The following is a 24,296-nucleotide window of genomic DNA, read 5'->3' as shown; positions in this document are numbered from 1 at the left end:
CAACCCTTATTAATAACTTACCGCCCTTCGTTAATGAGTTCGATAAATGCAAGACCAGCGTGTTTTTGTAACGAATTTTGCCATTCTTGAGAACAAAGCAACATTACTAGTTCAACGACCGATTGACTGTTTTTAAATGTCGTCAATCCTAAAATTAAAAAAAGAAACATTTTATTTATTAAATCTTAGGTATTTATTGCCTTTGTTTCTTTTCGAAACTCAAATTCTAAGGTACTACGAGATAATTATTTCAGTTGATGATATATATTATATATTAAAATTGAACCATAACACGCGATTCACGCTCTAATTTATTATTATCATCAATACATTTTTTAGTTAATTCATGTGATAATAACCACGATTAATTTATTGCAAATTGTAGATCTAATATTAGTTATAAACTAAATGTAGGTACATTTTGTAATGTATTTTAAATTTTAATGAAATTAATTAAATATTCTTTAGGTTTTTAATTATATGTATATAATTATATCTATTTATATCTATAATTATATATCATTTATATATTATATTATAATTATATACATCAATTAAGAATATACAGTAGTCATTCGATAATTCAAAAAACTCTATAAATCGAACTAAACGCAGAGTCCCCTGAAAAAACCTCTATAATTAGAAGAAATACATGTATTCCGGTCCCCTCACGATAATTCGAAATGTCTGTTGGTGGGACACACTCATCTATAATTCGAATCAAAATCTTACTATCAGTAAGTAAAGTTAGACCTAACGCTATAGACCAGATTGTGGCCAGCAATTTATCACAACCAAAAAAAAAAAAAATAGATTTCTTTAATATGTAATATATATATATATATATATATATATGTATATAATATACATATATGTACAATGTACATACAAACAATTTTTCACCTCTTTTTAATTTGAATTAATTTTTCCTTCGATTATTCAAACACTCGGTAAATACTAAATAGAAAACCTCTATAAATTAAATTTTTGACTAGGTTCCTTGAATTTCGAATTATCAAGTGACTACTGTATTTGTAACATATAAATAGTACTAAATTATAGAACTCAATATAATAATTACCTTTGCCTTCCATTAGCAATTCTTGCCCATGGGAGCCAACAAGGGTTTTCGACAAAAACGGAGCAAAGTCCACCATTATTTCACGTAAAAGTGGGCACACAGAACCCAGGGCTGCTTCTAATTTGTGTGTAAGAGATGCCTCTCTGTTGGGCAAATGCGTCTGATGAGGCAAGTTGACATTTTTTAAGCCAAAGTCTTCAACGTTATGTCCAGGATTTTGCAAGTTCACATTTTGTGTATTTGATGTCGGAACATTGACCACAGATATTTCACTGAGCGGTTTATCTCCACGTATATCTGTAAATAAGCACAGAAACAAAATTCTTTAATGAATAAATATTGAAATGTTAGATCTGATAAGTAGTTAAATTGAAATCATATAAAACATGGCAAATATACCAGTTTTTACTAGCATAATTAATCAGTATTTCTTCATAAAAATAAATTGTACAGAGCACCGAATAGATAAAAAATTATAAATGCATCTTTTTTTTTTTATAGAAAATATTAATTAAATTCCAATTGAATTAGTGTGGTTGCTCTCACTATTAATTATTAATGCAATTAATTTTTACATTGTATAATACATATGTACCTATAATATCTATACTATATATACATTACATAGCTTGTAGGTATATTAGCAATCAATATTATTCTATCTAACCTCTATGTACTCTTCCATCATCTTCGTTGTTAGATTGAGAGTCCTCGTTAAGATTTACATCGGTCCATGCTTCTTCATTATGAGCAGATGTTATGGTACTAGCTTTGACATCAGTATCATTACTTTCAGCATCACTGCAAGCAGCTGAGCTTGTAGATGCTAATTCTTCAGAGCATGTACTCTAAACAAGCATTAATGAAATTTATAATTATTAGGTATTATTAATTTATGTATTTTACAATAGTAAAATTGTATTATTCCGAAGACCTGAATGACCAGTTAAACAAAATTAACATAAGCATAAGTGCGCTCAACTAACTAAAATATTAACAACACGTTAATGCGTTAATCAACAGTGTTAAGTACCTATAATAATATGTATAATACAATAAAATTATCATTTGTTGCTTTTGTGCATATTAATACCAAATTGTTGTGTTACAAAAAACAGTGTATTATGGGTTGGCGCTCTAAGCCAGTACCTTTTTTGGAGCCAATACAGTTTTGTTATTTAAGACATTATGGCGATAGCGTAAGTTATAATTGTTGAACGATGTTACTGGTGGTACTCTGAGCAGTTGCTACACAAATGAACATAAAACAACACAGTAGAACAATATCCCACATTCTTGACAACAATTAAGATGCATTTGATAAACATTTTATTTTATAACCAATAAGTACAAATACAAAACATAGTCCCTAGGTAAATATATGTGCTTTTTTTAAATTATTTAAAATAATTTAAAATACGTGGAAACATTATGATTCAAAAAAATATTTTACGAAACAAAAATATATAAGCACTAAGAGTTAGTAGAAAATTATAGTAAACAAAAATAATAACCACTAATCTGTCAATTTTGTGAAAAATGAATAACATTCACAACAGATTTAATGCTTTAAATTGAATAACGCAAATATTGAATAACATTTCGTTCCAATAAAATTGGTTGAACAGGTACTACAAAATATGTAATAGAGTATACTCTTCGAACTAAGAGCATAGAAATTCCATAGTTAACCAGTTAATGGCAATGAAAAATAATAATGAAAATTAATTTACCTTATTGCACGGGATATTTGGCACTTGTGAAGTATGATTTAAATTGTCCATTGATGTCATCATCATATTATATTCTTCCTCATCTGCTGAAACAAATTTGTATGATGTTCAAAATATAACATACATTTTCAAGTATATTGTAATTGGCATGCCATCTATTTCTAATGCCAGTTAAACAAACCAAACGAACTGAATTTTTTAATCAATTGGACATTTTGAGAAATTAAACACGCATACTACCCTACTGTAAAAATGTAAATTGATTCCATGCATGTCAAACACAACTAGTAGTTAAATAAATATGTAACATAAATATTCTATTACGAATTTCATTGAATAATCAATAAAATTGAAAATATAAGTTTATTTAGTCATTTTATTAAAATTAAAGTCATTAAACTGAACATAGAAATTAATATGAAATAATATGATATTTTATTAGAAAAATGCTATGTAATTTAATATTAACAGGATTAAAATATTTGGTTTCCTTAAGTATAATAAAAGAGTAATTATGTAGTTATTTTTTTTAAATACTAAATATAAATTTCCTTTAATGTGTTTAGTATAAAATAAAATAAAATAAAAATATATTATTTTTCACTACATTTTTAATAGTGTAATGCATATAGATTATACAACATACACATTACACATCATACTAAATTTAAATGTTATAAGATTAAATCAATATTTTTAAATTCTGTATTTGACATTAGTAAATATTTACAATTTCATACATTTTGGAAATATTATCTATAAATAACAATATTTTAGGCACCAATAAAAATTTAACTGTGGGGCAGTGAGCCAAATTAATGAATGAAGGTAAATACTAGCTACACTAAAAATAAATAAAAAATTGAGCGTGGAGCTTTCTATTTTTTTTTTTTCATTTACAAGCGTAACACAGTGCTATCTAAGGCCAAATAAAAAATTGGACAAGGATTAAAAAAAAAAAAACATTTGGTAGAACATAATCTGACCTTGTTGTCCTAACGAGGGCGCAGCGTAATGTGACATAATGTTGCGGTGGCCGAAGTTATGGGGCATTTGTGGATCTATCGAGTGAGATGGAGGTAGGAATTGAGGATAGACATGATGGGACCATTGAGGAAACAACGGTCTTGTACCATGACAATCTGGGCACAATAAGAATTCAATTAAAATTCCAGTTCAAATCAATGGGACACAACATTTAAGTGCCACTAAACTATTCTTAATGGTGTGTGAAAGGTTACGAAATAAAATTAATATTATGATTAATTATTGGTAAAATGTATTACTTGGCGGACTTTCTGATCGGGTTTGATTATTGTTTGGTTGAGCGTTCCCGTGTATTTGTAACATTGCTGTAGGTGGTTCCAATATGTCTCTATACTTGGATACCATCAGCACAGACACAAAATAAACAATAGCCAATGATAGAAATTGTGCTTGCTTGGTTTCCTCCTAATTTCAAAAATAAAATGTTCAATTAACTATATAATAAGACATTATAGAAGCTTTTACCACATCTCTGTAAATAACTGCACGCAAACGATTAATATCCATTTCTTGTAATAGCTTTTCTGGATCACGTATAGGATTTGTGGAACCATCAATTAAACTCTGAAACATTAACATATTCAAATCTCAGTAATTTCATCATGATGGTACTTACCTTAGGTGATGATTGACCAGCTCGTATAAGTGATTGCAAATGTAACTGTTTAGGGTTATTTGGTTGTGAAGGTAAGACTAACAGACGACTACGTTCTTTACATTCTAAACAGTTACGCACAGCATTTGTGCATACTAATCGCAGACACTGTCGTAGTATTCCACCACTTGACATGTTTTTTTCTGTTTCTAATTCAGAGAAATTGAGAGAACTAGCAAATACTAACACATCAGCCATGTTGACTAATCTTTGAAGTAGGGATGCAGCCACTTCAACTGTCATTCCTTGAGTAGGTTCCATAATATCTAACTCACTCTGGAATTATAATAAAATTAACAAAATACCATCTAAGACAGTAAGATAATAATTCACTTACATTAGGCGATGTGGCGGACGCAAGCAATGGTAATAGTCCACCACACGCTATGATCAGGTTATCTGACAACTGTGAGATCAAATGTACAGTATTGACCACAAAAATTGCATTCTCGGCCCCATTAACAAAATCCAAAACTGATTTGGTCGAGTGGCTGTAAATAAAATAAATCAATTACTTGTTCAAGCTGTGTTTCAATAGAATAATTTGTTACCCTCTCCAGACTTGAATATTGGATTCAAGTGAATAGAGCACATCTGATAATAATCTTTGATGAATGTAAGACCATTTGAATTCTGGAATTCTAAAGGGAGGTCTGGATGGACCTGGATTAAACATTGGTCTGGTGTCTATATTTGGAGCAACTGGTTTTTTCTCAGTCTTTTTATTTTTTTTGTCTTCAACTCCATTTACTGAAGTAGATTCTAAAAATAAAATAATGTAATATAGGTGCTTATATCAGGTCATAAGTATTAGAAATTATATTTATGTAATCATTATGATCAAGATTTGAATGATAAATGTAAAATTTGGGAAGTCCCAGCTAGTGAGCAAGAGTAGTGACTATTTTGTTATATCAATAACATCTTTATTTATCTATAGTGAATAGATTAATAAATGTTGTGTTTGAGACTAACACCAAAAAAAACAAAACAAATTAGTGAATGGGTGTTACATTAAAATCACATTTAATTCATAAATTTCATATTTTCACCTCCTTAAGAAATGTTAAAAAAGTATTTGGGTCACTTTATATGGACATATTGGCAGTCAAAATGCATTTTTATAATTTTAAAGATCATTTTCGGATAGTAATTAAAGCATTTAATCCAGATACCATAGGCGTGCGCAGGCCTCTTTTTCAGGATATGCAGAAGGCTGACAATAGCGCGCCCTGAAAGTTATTTTAGGCTCGTAAAATTATGATAATATGTATACACAATTCACAAATATTGAAAAAACCTGCTGTTTAATAAAAAAAATATTGTAATAAATACCATTACATAATACAAGAAGTATGAATTTCGCAAATACTTGGTAGTTGATAACTGATAACTGGATGTTTCAATTTTCCAGAGTCGATGTTCGCCCCTCACAGAACTTCAGGGTATGCAGCTGCATACCCTGCATACCCCCTGCGCACGCCTATGCCAGATACCTAGTTATTAATTTATTATAATTAATTTATATTACCTGATGTTTCTAGACTCTTGTTTTCCATAATAATGTCTATATCATTTTCAGTCATTGGTATAGATTTATTTTCATCTTTTTCTAAAATTAAAAATACAAAAATAATATAAATTTAATGTATTAACAAATAACTAGTATATATTATTATTTAAACACATAATTCAATAGCCTATGTTAGTTTTCAAGATACCTATTATAAGTACGGCTAGAAAATTGTAGACCTAAGAAGAAATTGTTAAAATTACTTTAAAACAGAAAATAACATACAAATCACTTATAAATAAATAAAAATAAACTTGAGTTAAATAACATGTTAGGTTACTTTTTTTTCAAATATACAGTTTTAAACTTTAAACAAACTAAATAATTTGTGAATAATTCTACATTATCAATTGTGACACTGTTCAAAAATTTTTTTAAATGTTATCAAAAGCTAGATGACATTGTCGGAACACTTAATAAAAAAAAAAAAAAAAAACTAATAAAAAATCAAGGTTAAAATAAAATTGCAAGTTGAAATATATTATTTTGTATCAAATAAAGTTACATACATAAGCATGCATTTGTGATTATATATTTCATAAATCCAATCTTTAACTAATGATCATTATTCATTAGGTTGATACAGTGGCCCCGAAGTGTTTAAAATATACCCTATTTTTTTCACAACCTAACCACAACCAGGCCCCAGTACCTCTTGGTGGGCTCCCCAGCTATAAAATCTACTATGACATATGTCATTGATAAATTAGGTGATCGGCGCCACTGGGTTGATATAAAAATTGTTTTTCGTAGTTAAGATAAATACTTATAACAGTAATGACAAGCAAAACATGATCTCTGATAGACATTTAAAAATAAATATCTTATTTAGAATGATTATTTTTTTGGTAACTTATGTAGAAAAATTATTAAGTGATCCAGAATGAATAGCAACTAGCTGGGTGTGCTATTATGTCACATCAGACATTTGATATCCTTAGTTAACACAGTAATCAATACTAGTTTTAAAGTACTAAATACTACTTTTGAACAATTGTCATAAATTATACCTGCTTTATTGTTCACATCTTCATTATACTCATTCTCTGTTTCATAACAGTTTTCAATAATTTTATCATTTTCTATATCAACTTCGTTTTCTCTTACTATATTGACATGTTCTATAACTTTAACTACATTGGCATCTATGTTATGGATAGTTTCATTTGTATTAACAGCATTTTCTTCTAATTTATCAACATTTTCTTCTATTTTCTTGATATTTTCTTCTATATTATTAACTTTCTCTTCTACTGTATTAACATTTTCTTCTATATTATTAACTTTATCTTCTACTTTATTAACATTTTCTTCTGATATATTTATATTCTCTTCAACACTAGTATCATATTTTTCTAAATTTTCAATATCTGCCTTTTTTATTTGTTGTTCTATGATTGCTTCTGATGTGTTTTTGGACGGAATTTCCACTTCATTATTTGAGCCTATGGACGGATTCAATTGGGACATAACATCATCATTAACAATGCTGGTATAATCATTTGTATTTAAATTGATTTTTTCTAATTTTTTTTTCGGTGTATCATTCAGTTCATTTGGTGTTAAATACGCTTCTGAACAATCGCTATCGACATTGTCGAATGTCTGAACTGTTATCACAGATATAGGTTGAGCAACAACATTTTGCCCAATATTATTTTCTACACCATTTTCATTAATTTCATGCTGTAAACATTCTGAATTTATAATTGTTTCACTATCACTACTATTACTAATACTGTCTTGATTTAGAATATTGCCATTTATTTTTTCTTTTACATTTTCATTTGATTCTGAATCAATCATTGTTGCAATTTCAATATCTTCTTTTTCTTTAATAATATTATCTTTAAGATCTTCGCTAAGCTGAATGTTAAGACTAGTATTTATTTCAATATCTTTTGACACAATGTCTTCTTCACAGTTAGATACTATATGGTTTTCAATTATTTCATCAACATTTTGTTTAGTGCTTTCATGTTCAACAGGTAAAATGTCACCATTTACTTGCAAATATTTTTCAGCGATTGAATTATCTAGCTGAATACTATTTTTGACAGTACCATCCAATAATTTAATTTCTTCTGAAATATCCAAATATGTATTTACATCTTCAACCATTTTTGATGGAATCCCATTGTTTTGTTCAATAATATTGGTTTCATTTTTCTCATTCAAATCTATTACAATATTGTGTTTGTTCTCTACAATAGCTGGTACTAATTCATCAATTGTTGTATCATTGGGTGATTCTACATTTTCATTTTCTTTAGAAGTATCTTCAACTGTATTTTCAATTTCTTTTGATGTTTCATTATTTGATTTTAAAATTTCTATTGTGGAACTTAATTCATTACTCTGAGTTTGAGTTTTCAAGGTGTTATTTTCATTTTTAATATCTATTAAATTTTCTAATTTTTTAGTTTCACTTAAAATCGATGGTTCTTGATTTTTGATTTCACTCTCTCTTAATGTAGTTTCTGAATTCTTTGACAACTCTTGTTCATCTTTTACTTCACATTCTTCAAGCATCGGATCATCTTTTACAGGTGTACTAATAGTAGATTCCTGAAACAAAGAAACAAAAATTAGACTGTTATAATTATATTATATTTGTATAGTCATAATAAATTTTAATTAAATTAATAAGAACGCGCACTGGAGTTTCAGATGGAGAATGAGTAATAGGTGGTGCTGGAGGTTGATTTTCCCAACCAGATATGGTACTGATTGGACGTTGCTGACGTAGACGTGGGTCTGTAATATTGTCACTACGCTGGCGCTCATAATGTTCATACATTAAAGCAAATTGAAGTTTAAACTCTTCAAAGGATACCTGTAAGTATAATATTATATTTTAAATGAAAGTTTTTATAAAATCACAAAAAATCATAAAATATCAAAATTACCTTTGAATGAACAATTGCTAAAGTATCAACCCATACTCGCCAACCACCATACTCATGTTTTATAGCATGATGAAGTAACATTGTGAATAAGTTATAGACCATGTCAGACACTTTTTGCTCTTCACATGTTCTTGGATGAATATATGCCATTGCTATCAGCCATTCCTTATATAAATAAGAAATTCATTTAACAAAATTCAAGTAAAATATCTCTGAATTCAGTACTCACTTGCCAAACGGACATCTGCAATACTGTTCTTCTATTCTCGCGATTGTTACTACAAAGTATTGTCATGTCAGATAAAAATAGTTTTTTTACTTCTAATAATTGTTCGGATGGTTTTGCTTGACGAATTAGAGTAGCTACTACTTTAAGAATCACTATAATAAATAAAAATATTATACACATTATACTATTTTATTTAACGAGAAAATATAAATAAAATAATTATTAAGAATTAAACCAAGATAATTGAAAAATAAAACACTTACTAGGATTTTCTAATCTACAATTACTATCAGGTTCTGGATGCCTAGTATAAAGTATTTGTTGACTTATTCGTTCGGTTAATATCTAAATACAACAAAATAAATATATCAAATGAATAGATAATTAAATATTCTGTTCAGCGAAAGAACACACTGATTCCGTACATCCACTCGTGTCACTCTGATATTGAAATCAATTGTCAATCAGTTTTGGTTGGCGGGTGACGTGTTCTCTCGCTGAACAGAGTATACTATTAATAAATTATTATATAATAATAGTATTAGTAAATCAACTGTTTTATTATTGAACATGTTTTTATTTATTTATTTAAAATATGAGTATTATGTTGAAAGCTGAAATATGATCATTGCTCTAAATTATATAATTGATCAATTTATTAAAATATATTAATTTAATTGAATTTTTGTTAAATATAGTAGCACATGGGTTATGGATTTAAATTATATAATATGTATTTTAGTTTCATAAATAACATTTATAAAACCCAATTTAATATTTTAACAAACATATTAATATAGCCCATTTACAATAAAAATGTTATGATAATTAAATAATTTTTTTCACCAAAAAATTACATAACAGCTCAGGAGAGAAGTAAACTAAGTCCTCAAAAACATAAATTTCATAAAATACCAAATGTTAACACAACTTCATCTGTACAATATCAAAAAATGTATTTAATATATTTTATCATTAAAAATATATGGATATGTTTTAATTTTAAGAAATAATTTAACGTTACAAGTAAAATGTTAACAACTTTAACACATTAAAAAATGACTTGACTATTGTTAGGCACATTTCTAGTCAAACTGTATACGTTGTTATTGCAATTATTAAATAAATTGTATGTATTATAAAATCGGTAAGAAAAAAAAGGGGTCCAATTTATTGATCCATTGAAATGTTCCCTGGGGTCTAACACTTGAATAGTTGAGCAGAACAGTGTTTTTATTATATAATTTTCAAAATCATATAAACCTTATAAAACGAAATAATAAATATGATTCACTAGGGAATATAACATAGAAATGTATTCTGAACAATAAAAACTTTTATCGCTGTGGCAATTGTGTAGGTAAAAAAAAAACAATTTATATCACTCAGCGTATTATTTTCTTAAGAAGACTTCATTATCATAACTAGAGCATGGATTAATCTCTGATCAAATATAATTGATGGATTAAACTCTGCATTTACATGTTTTTTTCTAAACAGTTCAAAAAATAGCTAGGTAAGCTAAAAGGTAATCAATAGATCCAAAATATAAAGTTTTATTATTGTATATTTTGACGTGCAATGTATATTTCTATATTTTACAATTTTTTATTGCATATATTATATGGTTTTTTAGTTTTTAAATGCATAATATATAACATTTTGTTTAAATTAATTAAAATAACATGTTTATAGTTATATTTATAGTCTATATAATTGTATGTAGTTGTTTTGTTATTTTAATTGAGTCCCATTGGAACAAGTAGTAATTAATAAGTAGGATTCGTAAATCATACATTAGCCAGGTTTGTTTCTTGTGTTTTTTGTGATCCAAGTGCACATCATTTTAATTTAATTTAATTTATTTATACTTAAAATGCCAAAAAATAAATCATATAAATAAAGAAGTGTAATTTTAAGTAAATATATAAAAATAATTAAAATAAAAAAGTTTTTTTAATCAATATTTTTTTTTGCATATTTTAGATTCTGAGCGGAGCGATGAATCTATTGATTTTACAATGATCGATGTGTGTTTTTTTAATAGTTTTGTGTGTGTGTGTGTACATGATAAGTTGTTAAAATAAAGATTGATGCCTAATATATTGTTAATATGACAATTAAAAAATATTAAATACATGGACACAATTTTTTTTAATAAGCATTTAAATTCAAATTTTGACAAAATATGTTAAAATTTGCAGTTTATTTTGATTTAGAAAATTCATAAAAATTTATCTTTTTAAATCTAAGGTTTTAAAATTCAATACAAGTTTCTTTATGAGTTTACACTTAAAGTTCAAATGTTGACCAAATTTATTAAATTGAAAATTTACGAATTCTTTAGATATCAAAAATTTATTAAATGTTTAAATTGCATAGCTAAGAATTAAAAATTTAAAACAAGGTTCCACGTAAGTAGATAATTCTACTCCAAAAAAATCTAAAAACTATACAAACATGGTTTTTTATTATAGTTATTTGAAGTCCGAATTTGGATTTAATTATATATTAAATAATCAAGAATAACAATATTAGTTATATTGTGGTAATTTAAAAATATTATTTGTGGACACTTAAAATGTCTAGAGTATGCCTACTTTATGATAAATACCTATTATGAATGACTGAGTGAGTCGGGCACATAATGAATCTGATTTAATTAATTTGGAATTTATTTTATAGGTACCTAGATTTTTTTTCTTTTGAAACATTAACAATAAATCAATATAGTATAACAGATCCTAGACTGACAAACCGTCTCCACTCAGAATAGTTTTTTGTATACAATGATATTTTATTATTGAATTCAAATTTAATACCATCCATTACAGTAACCCACTTGTAAACTATATACTGTACAGCAGAGCAACATTCACTTATTCGCTTTTTTATTTTATAGAGTATATTCTAGCATAATAAAAGTATAAATGCATATTTTATAATGATTATTTCTGAGGTTTTTAGAGCATATAAATCCAGACCCTAATCATAAATCATCAAGTTTATTTTAAACCTGAATATTGGAATCGAATTGGTCAAGTAGGTATACCTACATGTTTATATTTTATGATCAATTGTTTATTGGTTTTATAAACAGTAATTATAACAATCATAATTTTTTTTTTACTGATCATAAGAATACAACATCTATGGGCATAAGCTATAGTGATTACAGTTGTTACTTGTATGTTTATAGGGATGATTGGATATATATTTGAGCTATAATAGTAGGGTGACAATATTAGTTAGTTATGATAATATTATAGTATTTACAATATTTTCACATGTATCATTTAAATTATATTATAATTTAAATAGGTATAAATAAATGTTTCGAAACAGTTGTAGTCTTTTTAACAAAATAAAATATTACTGTTTCATACTAACCTCATAAAGAACATTATAAGTGGGTAGAGTAATAGTTTCTTCATTTAACATTAAACGTTCCGACAGCAAAGTATATAAATTATAAGGACTCATCACATCATATTTTCTTCTAAAATAACAAAACAATAATAATAATTACTATTCATATAATATTTCCACCTTTTAATATATAAGACTTAGTCAATGTCTTTTATTTTTTCATAGAAAAATAAAACTGTAAAGCTGCTGTATAAAAAAAAATTAAATTAATATAATTTAATTTATATTTTTGATTTGAGTACAAGGTATTTAAAATCTTTATTACACATTAAATTAGATTTTAAAAAAAATTGGCTACATTGTATTATTTTTATTGAAATCTCACTATGGATTTTAAAATAACTTGGCTTTTTACCAAAATGTTTTGAATTACTTACAAAAAAGTATTATACCTATATATAAGAACATTGTTCTATTTTTCAATGTATAGGTCAGGTTAGACATTTATCAACTTTCAGCAACATTTTTTTTTTTCTAAAAAAAATATGCACTTTAAATGGATAATAAATAATATTGATTATATCTATAAAATGTAAATTTAATGTTTTAGTTGAGGGAATTTTATTTTTATGTCACTAATATATAGATTTATTCATTTTTTGTTATTAAGAAAGAGATTATTTACAATCTGTACACACTAAACACAGTTAACAATTATATGTATAAAAATAGAGATCCTTGAATGTTTCACTATTAATATAAATTGTATTACTTCTAACTAATACATAATGTTTACATTCTTTAACTTACTTATGTGTACTGCGACTCAAGAAGAATCCTAAGAGTTTGAGTGCTTGAAGTCTAATTAATTGGCTTTCGGATGCCACTAGTTTAAATACACATCGTACACCGTGTTTTACATCAAAGGCTGGAATCATTGATGCTGGTTGTTCAGACATAAGAGACATGAGAGTTTGAAGAACATCATGTAGATTTTCATCTTCACAAACTATAAGCGCATGTAAAAAATGAAATCAGTTATAATATAAGTTATTATTAAATTTAAATTAATTCTTACCAGTCGTCAAGTAATTAATAATACTCTGAAGCTCATCTTCTTTTAAGCCTACGCCTAACATCATTAGTTGCTTAAGAAACAATAAAATGTAACCTCTTATAATCAATATGTCTTTTTGAGCAGGCCGAGGGCCGTCTAGAATAAAAATAATATTTTATTAAACATTTTAAAATTTTGAACTATTAAGGATGTTTGTATATTTACCAAGTCCTTTTGGTATAATACCACTCTTATTCCTGGGATTCACGACCCAATAATAATATTTAAGTGTATGTACAGTTTGCAGTACAGTAGATACTCGACGTACATTAGAATAAATTTGAGTGTCTGAAAGGAATTCTGTTGCCAGATACGTGTAAAGTCTAGTTTGTACATGAGTTGGTGTATATATCCACAGACCAGGGTTGAAAAGTATATGATCGAGGAGCTGACCAAAATCAAATAAAAATTCATTTATAAATATGGTCTTATTAATTTTTTTTTTTTAATACTTTAATTTACCTGTTTCAGTAGTAACTCATTGTTAGGTGTAAGACTGGTGACTAGGTGTTTTGTGAGCCGTAAGAATGAACCCAATACTTCCAGTGTTAAATGGTCTCTAGATGACCTTTGTAACATATAACTAATGACTAGAAATCCACGATTTTGAATCATGTGTTGCTGTACTGTTTGAGAAGTTTCAACCATATCACAAATGAAACCCAATAACTTCCAACTGAAAAAATTCAAAATTTTTATTTTTTAGCTAAATCTTTATAGTTAAACATATTTGTATTGTGTGCTAACTAATTTATAATATCCGATTTTTGGTTAAAACAGAATTAAAAACTAATTAAACACTAACAAAATTTTAAATTAGGATTAAATATTATTCACAATTCTATTTAAATTGAATGTTATTATGTTAAAACATATTTAAAATTAAAAAAAAAAACGATGATGACTTTTTTATTTGTTATTTTCTTTACAAAGCTAATTGAATAATAAATTAACTGTGTTCATTTTTAAAAGTGAAATTAAATATATAATACATTTAGAGTTAGACAAAAAAAGTTGAAGGTACATGCATACCATATAGAAGCGTCTTTTTTATCCATAGGTTCTGCAGATAAATCAAGTTGAGCAAATAATGGAAAAAGCACCTGTATACCACCAACAGAGTTTAAGGTACTATGTATGGAATGCGTAATGACAGCTTTCACATCCTGATAAAAAAAAAAAAAATATTAACAATTTTGTTAAAAATAAGTTTTGTCAAGTTACTGAAGATGATTTAAAAATGAATATTTAACTGTTTTTTTTTTAAACAATAACAATACATATAACATAAAATTACAATGAAGTACCTGTAACATAAGTGCATGTGGTGTATGCACAAAATATGATGCATTTCCTTTTGGGGTTGATTGCAAACACAATTGGCCATCAGTTGCTACAGGATTATACATGAATACTATTGCATTTGACAATTTACCATCATACAAAACCTAAAATGAAATTTAATTTAACATGACATGTAAATTTAATATACTTGTATAACTATAAGTATCAACAATATAATTAAGAAATAAATTTATATTATGAACCATCTACAACAATATAGATATTTTATATTGATCAGTATTTACTGGTCCCATACACACCTCTGATTTAATTAACCTATTTTTAATGTACCAATAAAAATGAAACTGTTCTAAATAAAAATTAAATAACTTTATCTACTGATAATAATTTGAAGGAGACCAAAAATGGACGACTATAAAATAAAATGCCTAATGCTACATTACTACCATTAAAAAGTGTAATTTACCTACCTACAATGTTCAATGTTCAAAACAGCATTATTTTTTTCTTATCAACTCTAATAATAAGTTTTAAATAATGAAAGCAGGTAGATAATAATTCAAAAGAAATGCATACTTTAAGTCAAAATATAATCGAACAAATTGCTCATAATATATTGTAAAATATATACTTTTAATGGAATTGCATAGAAAAACTATTTATAGAAAAAAAAAAATAGGTACACAAACAAGCACATAAAAATCCCAACCAAAAATAAAACAATGGCAACAATACTTAAATTAAAACACATTATATGCATATATTATGTTTTTAATAAAACTCAAAAGCTTACACATTATGTAGACACCTTACATATACTATGCTTAGTCTATATTGTCAACTTATGTGATGTAAATCATATAAAATGTACCTAAATTTCAATATAATAGAAAATTATCAATTAACGAATTTAGATATAAAAGGATGGGTATAAAGTGATAAATTGTTTTTGTTGAATGGAGTGAAAAATAATATGACTCACTCACTAAAAATGATGCAATGAAATGGATTATTATTTTATTTGGTTCATGCTCTAGTCCTAATTATATATATATATATACATACTATTATATTATTCTTTACAATCGATAAATAGATACTATATATATATTTTCTTTGTACCTTGGAAAATCTTAGTAATATTGAATCACTTTTTGAAGATTCTTGTGGTTTATAATATTAGATTATCAAACTTACTAAACATATATGAAAATAAAAGTATACATTATAAATTCTCCTTTGAAGTCTCATAAGGAGTTTGGAAAATCAATTTTTGCAGAATATGTAGTAATATAGTATATCTATGTAAAAGAAAAAAGCAGCCAAATGTCATCCCTATGTATGATCAAGCATAACAATAACATTCTACTTATACTTTCAAATCATTTGATAGGTAGTCAAAGTTTTAGAATAATGATTATTTAAAAAGTTTAATTTATAAACATTTAATTGTAATAGTAATAAATAATAATAAAAAATAAAATAAATTATTTACTATATGAAAACATGTAATTAAATAAACCTTCAAATAAAAAGAAAATTTGATTATTGATCATAGATATATGAAATTACATTTGAAAAAATGAATAATAAAGTTTTAAAAAATACCAAATGAAAATTCCTACAAGATAAATATTACAGTAATTTAAATCCCAATTTTACAACCATATATCACCTGAAGCTAAAAACAAACAAAATTAATTAATACAAAGTGCATAATAAAAAAACAAACAAAACAAAATTCTTACAGAACTATCGACAGCGTGTTGGGGCATGCGAGAAATATCTGAATTCTGGGTTTGGCTCAAATTCTTAAAATCACTCACCCTTTTGTGGTTCTCTGGTAGACTTAAATGGCATTCATTATCAAAACGAAATTGGCACTAAAAATAAATAAGTTAACACCTATTATTAATATAAAACAAATATTTGAACAAAAATAATATAATTGAAGGCATACAATGAATTAAAATAACTACTAAACTAATCATTAATATTTTAGTTAAATAAGAGAGTAACATTAATGTTAATAAAGCAAACCATTATAAGTCTTATTAAAAATGAAAAGCATGATGGAGATTGGGGCAGTATCAGGTAAAGTTTAACATGATTACATAAAGTACCTATAGGATAAACATATTTAAAAGTAGGTAAATAATAATTATATTACGATGAATTAAAATGAATAAAACTATAAGCAAAAAATATTATTTTCTTTTTTATTACTTTTGTTCATCGATAAATCTCGATACAACTTAGAATCAAAATATCGATTCATTACTCATATTCCAAATCCCAATCATTGATCAACGGTGCAAAAGAAGTTTTGTAATTCATAATTTCATTAATTTTTACAAAAACTATTTCTAGAGAGTTGAAGGTACAGTTAGAAACAAAAAGTTAGTTTAACCCTTCTCGTTAAAAAAAGTATAATTCCCAAATAATTAGTTTTTAATTAAAAATATAAACTGTATAGATACTAACTTTATATCCTGGACCTAATCTATGTATGGCACATATTTGGTGAGTTGTCAACGCTTCGCTAAACAAATAGATGGCTGACATTTGACCGCAAAACACTCGGTCTTCGTCCAATTCCGGCGTCGCTCCAATGTAACATTTGTCGAACGGCTGTTTTATGATAATTACAATACAGTTAGGTCATAGGTCATGAAATGTAATAATATTAAATTCAGGGAAATACTGTAATACACAGATAGCCGTGCGATGCGCACGACGCTTGTCATAACTTATCGTGCGTACACGCAGTATATAGCATATATTATTATGCAAGATTTTTGTTCAGTTCTAGCTAAGATTAATCACAGACCCATAGGGGGGGGGGGGGGTTAGGTTAGGTTATTCTTCCTTCACTTCAATACTTGGTAGACTGTAGAGCCCCTTCTAACAAGGGCTGACGGTATTTCAAATTTTGAAACCGGTAACCGGTATTTGTTCACTACCGGTATCTGCGGTATTATTGGTTATACTTGGGTATGATTATTACATAAAATATCGTACCACAAATCAAACGAGAGTTCTAAAAATAAATTGTTTTTTGTACCGAGCATGATTTGAGATAGGTACTATCTTAAATCGTGGTCCGGAGTAATATGATCATATACCAGCTGATAACATATAACGGAAATTACAATACGTATTACGGTGGGGGGGGGGATATAGTTGTCAGAAAAGTTATAAGAATTGCCCAGTTCAATAATTTTGGCAAAAGTGGGGCTGCCAACGTAGGAAAAAAAAATTAAGTATTGATATTAAAATTTTTAATTACCTGTACAATTTAATATACATAGACATTTTGCATAATAATAATTATTCGAAAAACGATCAAATATGATCAAAATAGATCAAATATGATCTATTTATGAATAACTATACGATACATTCTTAAATATGAAACAAACACTGAATACTCTCTAATCTCCAAGATAGATATGAATATTAAATCTTTTAATAGTTTTATTAATCGCGTAACATACGATTGTGTTGATTTAAATAAAATATAATGAATTAATACAGCGATACTGCAAAAGGAATTTCGTTACAATAATTTGTAATTTGCATTATATTACTGTCCATCGCTGTCCATACGTATAGAATATATTGTAAAAAGTATTGAAATTATATGTACTATATGTGCAGTTCTAAAAATTCAACAAGTTTTACTATTATTTTGTGAAATTCTTAAATATTGTACAATTCAATGATAAAGATATTTTGGAAAAATCTATAAAAATTATGTTTGTTATTTTTAAATGTGTAATACACTAATACACCATATCTACAACTACAATTTTATCAAAGTAGCTGGTACTGCTTTTCAAATTTCCAGAATAAGTGGTAGCAGAACATAATTGTGGTCTGGGTTGATTCGCTCAATTTTTAATATTATTATAATATTACAATTTGTAAAACTTAAGCTGTAAAATTATTAGTTATTATATTATATTTTTTGGTTATTTGCTGAATTTAATTATTTCGTATAATATGTGTGGTTTTAAACGTAGGTATCACTGCCCACCACTTCGTGAAATACATTTTTCTGACAACTGCCTTACTCCTTTGTATAATATAATAAAATAATGTCGCTATGATTATATGAAAATAAATAAATAAATTTAGGCATACATAGTATTAATACACAGTATTTTCGTTAATTGTCGATATTGTGGTAAACCGATATTCTGAAATACCGAATATATAGGTCATTACTCTATAGTTTAATCATTTGCCCTCCCTCAGTTTTTTAATTATATTTTTGTTTAAAATATGAATTATCAGGGTCTATCGTGCTATTAATACAGCAATTCCGGAATCCAACCCCCCGAATCCCAGAAAAATTTACCTAGTTGTGGCTATGAGTTGGTGTGATGATGATAAATAATAACATATTTTATAACCAGTAATGATTTAAACGTACCTCATTGGCAGACACGAACCAGGCCATTTCTGTACTCGATGCCAGTTGACCGTTCACCACGCATTTGATTTCGCTTTTCGTCCATCTGTTGTAAATGTACACAATGGCTATCATGTACCACTGAAATATAAATAAACAAATACATATGTAGGTACAATATCAATTTTACATTTTCCCGTTGAACGACGAGTACAGTTCGGGCGCAATAGAGAAACACAATTTTACCTTCCGGGGTTGGAATTCATATTTTACGCAATGTTGGAAACCTTTGCCTTTAATCTTCATGGAGGTCAACACTAAACAGTTTCCCACGAAATGCGCTGAATACCCGACGCCTTTACTTGTTTTGAAACTGAAAAAGTAGCGAGAGTTATAATAATGATATTATGTCTAGTAATGTAATATACCTATATTCGAATATTCGAATATCAGTATTCGATGCTACAATACCTAATTTTTTTTATCCGTTTTTCCATGGCAAGCTTTTTATACTATTTATTATTTATTATTTATTAATAATTAATTCATATCTACACAACTAAAGATAATGTATGTCAATGATTAATCGACCTAAATACGAAAATAGTTCTTATCTTGCAGGTACCTGCTGTTCGTAGTTACCATTTGTTTACTTATTATTTTTTTGTTGTAACTTATTATACATTATTATTAATAATTTAATTATAATATTCCAGTATTTTGCACAATTTTTATTTTTGGATTTTAATAAATTTCCTTGTCAAATAGTAAACATCGCTGGCTTCGAATCCACTTCTCGCAGGCCTTTATGCGCCATATAATATTATTATAAAACATTTTGTGTTGCGTGAAAACTTAAACCAATAATTTTCGTTACGTATATTGTGTTGTAGCATCGAATACTGATATTCGAATGATTCCCATCACTAATTATGACTTTTGTGTTGGGAAAAATAATAATTGAATACAAAAAAAAAAAAAAAACGACGACAATTCGTTTAGAAAATAGGTAGGTAATAAAGTAGTATTGGTATTATAAAACCGCATAGTTTCCAATCATTACCAGTATAGATACGGTTTTTCGCGTTCAATGTTCACCGAATTGATGGGATCCAGTCTAAACCACGTACAAAACGTAAAGCCGTTTTCATATGGCCATTTCGCTAACGGCGGCAGAACAATGGCCTGAGAAATAAAACGAATAAGTTAAAAAAAAAAAAAATAAATAAATAAATAAATAAACAAATAATCCAGACAACGTCGAACACATATACGCGCCGTGGTAAGTTGTCGCTTACCGATCCTTTTTTTCCGGGAAAACTGAAGAAGACATCCGGACCATTCCTTTGCGGCATCTGTCGCAAAACGTTCAAGAGCTTGGTGGAGTGTTTTGGCTGTAAACACACAAGGGAAATCATCAATTACGTCGTTTTCTCCACAGATAGTTATATCGTATACATTCTCCTTTTCATGAGTCTCATGCATTCGTAAAATCTAGCTGGTTTTGAGGTGACGCGGGTCACGAGAGATTCGAATTTATTTCCACGAGACATATCGTTTACATTTTATTAATGACATCGCGAAAACAGGACAACAATAATATATTCATATCATTGTGCAAAAATACATACTTTATTATACCATTGTAAAATAGAGATTAACAATAACGAGATAACTGTATTTACTATATCTCCTATTTTATAACAGTTTTATCATAATTATTGATCGAAAAACTTCAGCAGCCAGGGTAGTAAATTTATACGTAACATAATATGTACTATATTATTTTTCTTCTAATACACCAATTCATTTTATTATGTAGATTGAAAGAATATTAATAATAATAATAATAATAATAATCAGACACTGAAAAAAATATAATATTTAAAAGGGAACCAACAAGTTTTTTTTATATAGGTACTATTTACTGTTTAGTGCATAAAAAATGTACACTTTAATATCTACTTAAATAAAGAATAAAACACAAGTTTCATTTTTATATTTTTTTTTTGAGCAACAATCTTAATAATTATTGATTTTAAGATTTAAAAATATTCGTGTAAAAAATTAGTATACGAAGACTATAATAATGTGTACTTATATATAAGAAAACATTACAGTTAGGAATTTTTTAAGTATAAGACTGACAAACCAAAATACCTAATTTTGGATAAAAATTAATTAAATTGTTTGATGTAAATATTAAATTAAAATTAAAAATGCAATTATTTACCATAAAAAAAGCGGCTCACAACAAATAGATAAATCCACAGAAAAGCAATTTTTTTTTCTTTTGAAATATTCTTCTTTCAATACATTAATGAAATTTATATCTCTAAACTGCCAAAAAGTGTTATCATTTCATCGAACTCATAAACTTACGAATACAATTTCCAATAAATAAATTTAAGTTCCTATATAGGTAATATATATATATATATATATATATAATATATATTGTACCTATAGAAGCATATTATTATGTTAGGTATGCGTAAGACAAAATATTAGGAACATACATAAATCAAATTTTTTTCTTAATGTTTTATACGTTATACAACCTAACGTTTATAACCAAAAACTTATAGTTTTGAAAATACAAAACGTATATATTACACTAGCAAGTGGGATATACAGAAACAATAAATTGTGGCGTAAAGTCCTTTAAAACAATCGCTGAGACATTTTTGATTTATAACATGAAGCACAATAGATCCACAAAATATAATTTATATACTTAACACGTACCTTTTTCAAAATGGTATATAATGGTATATACACTAATTATTTCTAATTTTAAAATCATAAAACAGTTAGATACGATATGTATATACTATAATATTGTGTAAATTGTAATTTTATAAAAAAATATATATATTTTTTTATATTCATGGTACAGCTTCAACTGCTAAGGTTATTAGCTTGTAACAAAATTAAGTATTTAGTGTATAAAAATATTATATGAACTGCGATCACCGTAAACATATTTTTTCGATACGTGAACTATTTTATTGTCTGCCAAATATAAGCGTATGTATTATGGGCTTACAATATTGAATTTTGATGTGTGATTACTTAATCTTATTTCAGACAATAATAATTTAATACAACTATAATATGTTTCATACATTTTAATATTTTATAGTGCATACCCATCATCATATTGTATATTGATGTAACAAATATTTTATATTGCTTTATAAACATGATTCATGAAGGTAAATTTAATTTTTAAATACAATTTATAATATAGTGTTAAGTAATAAATATAAATTATTATTTATTCAAATTATATTTCGTTTGTAGGGAAACTAACTATCTATTTCTCTCTCTCTCTCTCTCTCTCTCTCTCTCTCTCTCTCTCTCCCATATAGAAATAAGGAATAAGAAAATAATAAGAGTGGAACATGCAGTAGTACATAACGACAACTCTGAAATTAAACATAACTATAGATAGCTTCCTAAATTAATTTATAAATGAACTCGTCGTTTTTATAATATTTAATAGCGACGAGAGATGATAATATACTGGCGATGTATTTAAATAATAGCAGTTAATAATAAGAACTACGTGAACCAACAACTTAACCCATCGAAAGCGTAATATATAATATTGACTAAGAGCGCAAAACAATTTTCCACAGGTAAAACTTATTAAAAGTGATTTACAATAATCAACCGTAGAACATTAAACGATACAGAACTAAAATGTAATTGAATTTAATGATGAACGTTTAATATTTCGATACAACTCATATAGTAGGTAATTAAACCGTACGATGGGGGCTGGAGGAGAAGTACTGGCACCATAGTTCCTCCTCCAGTCCTCGATACCATAAGGAAAAAAAAAAAAAAAAAAAAAAAAAAAAGGTAATTAAACCGATAAAACCGCATTCGAAAAACTTATTTTATATACTTTACTTTCTGTTGAATTTAGTTTATTGATTCTTATTTGTAAATAATAACACCTAAATATGATATTAAAAATATTTAAGAAAAACGAATTTAATACGTTTTTGTGCTTAAGGTTTTTAAAAATCTAAAAACAATCAAATTCTCAATGTGTGGATATATTATAAATACTTATTTTTAATGGATGTACGGGTTATAGATATATGAGTAACTTTTGGAACACTATCTTAAACTATATAATTATCTACAAAACTGCTCAGTGTGTTCAAATGATTTAGATTTAAATTAATTTAAATTAAAAAATTAAAATAAAAGATTTGGAATAAATAATATGGCACTATACCGAATGTGGTAAAATATAAATCCCACCGATGACTGATAAACATATATTACACAGAAAAATATTATTATATATACCTATACCTACCACATTTGTATACGAGTATATATATATTTTTTTTTCTTTTATAAAGATACCTAGTAACGTAAATTTAAAAACATATATATAACGCGTAAAAGAATAATATAACAGGTATGCAGTAGGTATTCATGAAGTATTATTAAATAAAAAATTTACCTAACAAAATTTATGTTTTTATGAAAAAAAGGTATAGATGTTGGACGTGGTATGTTGAAATAATGTACTAACTCTAAATGCATTATTGGGATTATGCTAAAGTTATTAGGTGTGTACCCGCGCATATATTGAATGTTCAATACATTTGGAGTGCAATTTATATTGTACTGGAATAACACGATGTCTGTCTGATACAAAAAAACCCGACACCAGAAAGCGCTACGCTAATAATACACGCCAGTATTGATATCTCTAGCTCTATTATATAGTAAACGTTTATTCGGAACGTCGAATCAGACGTGAAAACGAGATAGCCATTCCAAACGACGGATTTAAGTATTAAGTACTTACATTTATTTATATATATATATA

At 26.8% G+C, this 24,296-nt stretch overlaps 1 protein-coding gene across 7 annotated transcripts in view; it reads right to left on the bottom strand.

Annotated features, from left to right (window-relative positions):
- The window catches only part of rg (A kinase anchor protein rugose), a 268,765-nt gene that overhangs the window by 79,049 nt on the left and 165,420 nt on the right, over positions 1-24,296 (bottom strand). For 3 of the 7 annotated variants that reach the window (XM_089227915.1, XM_089227913.1, XM_089227919.1), the window contains 29 exons: positions 20,734-20,829; positions 20,499-20,620; positions 19,682-19,808; positions 19,457-19,576; positions 17,503-17,649; positions 16,767-16,901; positions 15,021-15,161; positions 14,746-14,879; positions 14,176-14,389; positions 13,879-14,101; positions 13,675-13,809; positions 13,407-13,605; positions 12,618-12,726; positions 9,491-9,572; positions 9,228-9,379; positions 8,999-9,163; positions 8,749-8,925; positions 7,100-8,657; positions 6,048-6,128; positions 5,068-5,278; positions 4,854-5,007; positions 4,478-4,792; positions 4,327-4,425; positions 4,101-4,266; positions 3,801-3,956; positions 2,815-2,897; positions 1,749-1,929; positions 1,082-1,378; positions 22-148 (listed from right to left, as the gene is read on the bottom strand). In XM_089227915.1, coding sequence (XP_089084041.1) covers positions 22-148; positions 1,082-1,378; positions 1,749-1,929; positions 2,815-2,897; positions 3,801-3,956; positions 4,101-4,266; positions 4,327-4,425; positions 4,478-4,792; positions 4,854-5,007; positions 5,068-5,278; positions 6,048-6,128; positions 7,100-8,657; positions 8,749-8,925; positions 8,999-9,163; positions 9,228-9,379; positions 9,491-9,572; positions 12,618-12,726; positions 13,407-13,605; positions 13,675-13,809; positions 13,879-14,101; positions 14,176-14,389; positions 14,746-14,879; positions 15,021-15,161; positions 16,767-16,901; positions 17,503-17,649; positions 19,457-19,576; positions 19,682-19,808; positions 20,499-20,620; positions 20,734-20,829 — 5,906 coding nt within the window. Of the gene's footprint in view, positions 1-21; positions 149-1,081; positions 1,379-1,748; positions 1,930-2,814; positions 2,901-3,800; positions 3,957-4,100; positions 4,267-4,326; positions 4,426-4,477; positions 4,793-4,853; positions 5,008-5,067; positions 5,279-6,047; positions 6,129-7,099; positions 8,658-8,748; positions 8,926-8,998; positions 9,164-9,227; positions 9,380-9,490; positions 9,573-12,617; positions 12,727-13,406; positions 13,606-13,674; positions 13,810-13,878; positions 14,102-14,175; positions 14,390-14,745; positions 14,880-15,020; positions 15,162-16,766; positions 16,902-17,502; positions 17,650-19,456; positions 19,577-19,681; positions 19,809-20,498; positions 20,621-20,733; positions 20,830-24,296 lie in introns of all 7 variants that reach the window. The other 4 variants (XM_089227918.1, XM_089227914.1, XM_089227916.1 and 1 more) reach the window with 3 other exon arrangements.

Source organism: Diuraphis noxia, unplaced genomic scaffold, assembly GCF_037042655.1.
Source record: "Diuraphis noxia isolate RWA-SAM2 unplaced genomic scaffold, SU_Dnox_SAM2 contig0004, whole genome shotgun sequence".
Classification (NCBI taxonomy): Eukaryota; Metazoa; Arthropoda; class Insecta; order Hemiptera; family Aphididae; genus Diuraphis; species Diuraphis noxia.
Note: the sequence above shows the minus strand (reverse complement) of the source record. Positions and strands in the feature narration are given on the sequence as shown.